Below are 3,423 nucleotides of genomic sequence, written 5' to 3' on the forward strand. Positions count from 1 at the left end.
TTTCTGCATCAAGATGGATTCCATCATGTCCATTCAAAATCATTGGTTTAATTTTTAGCATATTCCTTTTGGGATTTATTTTCGAACTACATAGCTGAATTATGTATTCATTTAAGATTTCCTTTTTATTTTAATTTAGTTACAATAATAAGAAGTATTAGAATCTAATCAAGGATCATGAAAATGTATTAAGAAATTTTATTCTTTACCTAGTTTCGTCTTTATGGTCACTTGATTTGGTTGAAAACGTTACTTAAGTTCACATAACTGTATAATAGTTTCTTTTATATTATGATTCATATAATCTCTTTAACCAAAGTCGGGATAAAATTAAATTTAACTCTCTTAACCGCAAAGAACTAAAGAAGATACAAATATGTTACTTAAGATGTAGCAACTGCTAGCTCGAATATTCTAATTGACATGGGATTAAGGCAATGCAGAATGAACTTGTCCATATGTTCGGATATTCATCTAGTACTAATAAAGTGATATTCATATAGTACTATTAAAGTGGCAAGAGCTTATATATTGATTACCAAAGTTGCTTTGGTTTACAAAGACTCAAACAGCTTAACAGTCTAAGACACTATAGGGTAAAATTACTTGGTATACAACTAGCAACTTAGGCTAGAAAACACCTTACTTCGAGTACACTAAATATCAGTTGCATCATAAGTAACTTTTATCAACTTAACCATTCGAACAAAAGTTGAGTATATCACAATGCCTCGTAAACGGCTAAACCGTCCCAAAGTAGCAGATTAATTAATTATCTAAAAGAAGAAATCATGTCCGGAAGTACAAGTACTTACAAAAAAAAAAGTCATTACCAACAACAACAAAAAAAAGAAGCAATGATGATCTCTTGAGCTTAAATCATACAAGAAAATTTAGGGTTTCTTACCAAGAGAGTTCTTGTTGTTATGCATCCAAATCTTAAGCACTTGTCTTCTAACACCAGTTTCCGCACAGAACTGCTCAACCGCCGCGTCATCATGCTTCTGAATTCTCCACCCCAACCTCTCCGCGAAGGCCAACATCTTCTCCTTCTGCTCCGCCGTGAACTTCGTTCTAAACCTCTTAGCCCTGGTTCCGCCGCTGCTGCTCGGATTTGACGTATCCTCCTCGTCCCCAGAGGCCGGAGGCCTGTAAGGCTGCCCTGCCGCCGCCGGAGACGTTAGATGAAGGTATCCTGGCAGCGGCAGCTGAGGAGGACGGTTGTAGTACGTTGGAGCCCTGTGGGCTCTGCCGCTCATGATTTCGGTTTCCTTCCGGTGGAAGTTGCGGTGGCAGCCGCAAGCTGCACACTTGAGAGCGTCGAGTGAACCATCTTCACCTGAAGGCATGAACTCGCAGCAGCCGTCCACGGCGTGGCCGCCGATGTTAACGGCATGATTCTTTAAGCACTCTCTGTACCTTATCTTCGACCCTCCAACACTTTTTCTACTTCCTCCACCACCACCTCCGCTTGAGGTTGCTCCCTCGCCGCTCGGAGAGTCGTAACCTCCGGCGGGGTTAACACCTGACATCTCCATTTCTTCTTCTTGCCCCTCAAAGTTCATTTTTCTTCTCTCTCTCTCTATCCCTCTTTATTTTTTAATCCTTCAACGTCACAAGAGACATCTGTACAGTTAAATTGTATACTTAAAAAACTATTCTGGGGACCAATAATTCATGAGGGTTAAGAGTACAAATAATGAAAAAGCATAGTTATAATATATGTATATAATTTAATCTAAGTGAAAAGATGAAACTATGAAGATAAGAGAGAGACGATGAGAGTGTGGTCAACAATTCGCAAGCCTGCCGCTTGGTAAAAATTAGCCTCAACTTTTTAAGTTTTTATTTTGTTTTAGCATATTTGTCAAGTATATATATAGTTTCATAAAATAAATAAAATAATGGGTTTACTGAAAGTACAGTTTATATGATAAATAAACAAAAGTTTGTTCTGTTGTTAGATTAATTTAACTATATAAGTGGTGGGTTTGAGATTTATTAGTGATTAAAAGGGCGCTTAGGGTTTTTGTTCACGGTACGTGCGACTCTGGGGACTTTAATCATGCTATAAAAAGGATCGATGTATAGAACTGTGGTCTAAGTAAAAGTGTCTTTGGGAACTTACTCCAATCGCAGCAAAATGGCATGACTGCATGAGACGTAGAGATAACGTGTCAAGATGATAGGTCCGGCCTTAATTTTGGTTTTTGTTTGGGTTAGTTATAAACAAAGAAAAAACATAAAGCAATTTATAATTGTGTTCATTCTGATGAACTATCTTCACTGAATTGGTTTCCATAAATTTATATTATCGAACCTGGATATAACTGACCGCCAAATGCATCTACCAATTAGTTTTCTTTTTTTCAAGAAAGTGTATCAATTTTTTTTCCTATCAGAAATGGCCGTTTTATGTCCATGTGTGTGTACATCCTATTCGCCGGGTATTCTTAAACTGGTGTCCAGTAACATGTGCAGTCTGAATATAGTTTTGGATATCTCCATGTCATGTTTTATCTATTTGATATATCATATCACTAGTTCACTACTATGTATACTTTCTTGATATACGAAGTTATTCAACATCATAACATCTAACCGTTCTTTGTGATTAATTGACTAATTAAGGATGAACAGGCTTGGGAACAAATACAAAATGCTCCAGATTCAAGAATAGGTGAAATTGAGACTCAGCCTCATATCCAGAGCAATTTGGTATCAAAAATAATAAATAAAATTTTCTCAAAACAAGGACTTATTTTTGAAGAAGGAAAAAGACAAGAAGAGTTATTATGTAGACGATCAAGTTGATAAAGAAGGGGAAGATCTGATTGTGGAAAAAGACAAATTACGCAACGGCCGGGTTTGACGACGGAATAGTTCCACAAAAAGATGTGATGTGGCGTAGTCAGGAGAAAGTTGATGATGAAAATTTGCAGAAATATCACGTGAATGTTTGTGTGGTTCTGTCTCCCTCCCCATCTCTTCTCCTCGTCCATATATATTTGTAGATGTACATTATACTTAACGTCTGTTTCTAGAAGCTTTTACATTTTAATTTTTGTTAGATAGACATCTTTTTTTTTTTTTTTGTAACTGAGACATCTTTTGTTTTATTTTGAAAAAAACTGAGACATCTTTTGTTACGCTGCCGGTTTAACATTTTTTAAATATTCATAATACTCTTAAGCTAAAATAAGAAATTTATATAGTCTTGCATACAACTAAATTTGTCATAAAATCGTGATACTCTAAACGATTTATTCCTTTGTCTATGTTCCGGACCCGACGTGCATACTTTTTATGCATTTTTCATGTGTTAAATGGTGTTAAAGAGCTACATGGAAATTATATTTATTGTTAAACATTGTTGGGACAAAGAAACCGTGATAAACTCAAAAACTCTCCCTGACGTGACTA

At 36.1% G+C, this 3,423-nt stretch overlaps 1 protein-coding gene across 1 annotated transcript; it reads right to left on the reverse strand.

The window, feature by feature from the left end:
* Nucleotides 1-719: 719 nt before the first annotated feature.
* Nucleotides 720-1,839, reverse strand: LOC106375777 (zinc-finger homeodomain protein 2). Its single transcript, XM_013815765.3, has 2 exons — nt 1,778-1,839; nt 720-1,626 (listed from the first exon to the last, which is right to left on the reverse strand). The coding sequence occupies exon 2, from the start codon at nt 1,563-1,565 to the stop codon at nt 894-896; it is 672 nt and encodes a 223-aa protein (XP_013671219.2). The 5' UTR covers nt 1,566-1,626; nt 1,778-1,839; the 3' UTR covers nt 720-893.
* Nucleotides 1,840-3,423: the final 1,584 nt, after the last annotated feature.

Source organism: Brassica napus, chromosome C1, assembly GCF_020379485.1.
Source record: "Brassica napus cultivar Da-Ae chromosome C1, Da-Ae, whole genome shotgun sequence".
Taxonomy (NCBI): domain Eukaryota; kingdom Viridiplantae; phylum Streptophyta; class Magnoliopsida; order Brassicales; family Brassicaceae; genus Brassica; species Brassica napus.

Bases quoted from the DNA above. Each gene is read 5' to 3' on its own strand.
- LOC106375777 (XM_013815765.3), bottom strand. From the start codon at position 1,565: ATGAACTTTGAGGGGCAAGAAGAAGAAATGGAGATGTCAGGTGTTAAC.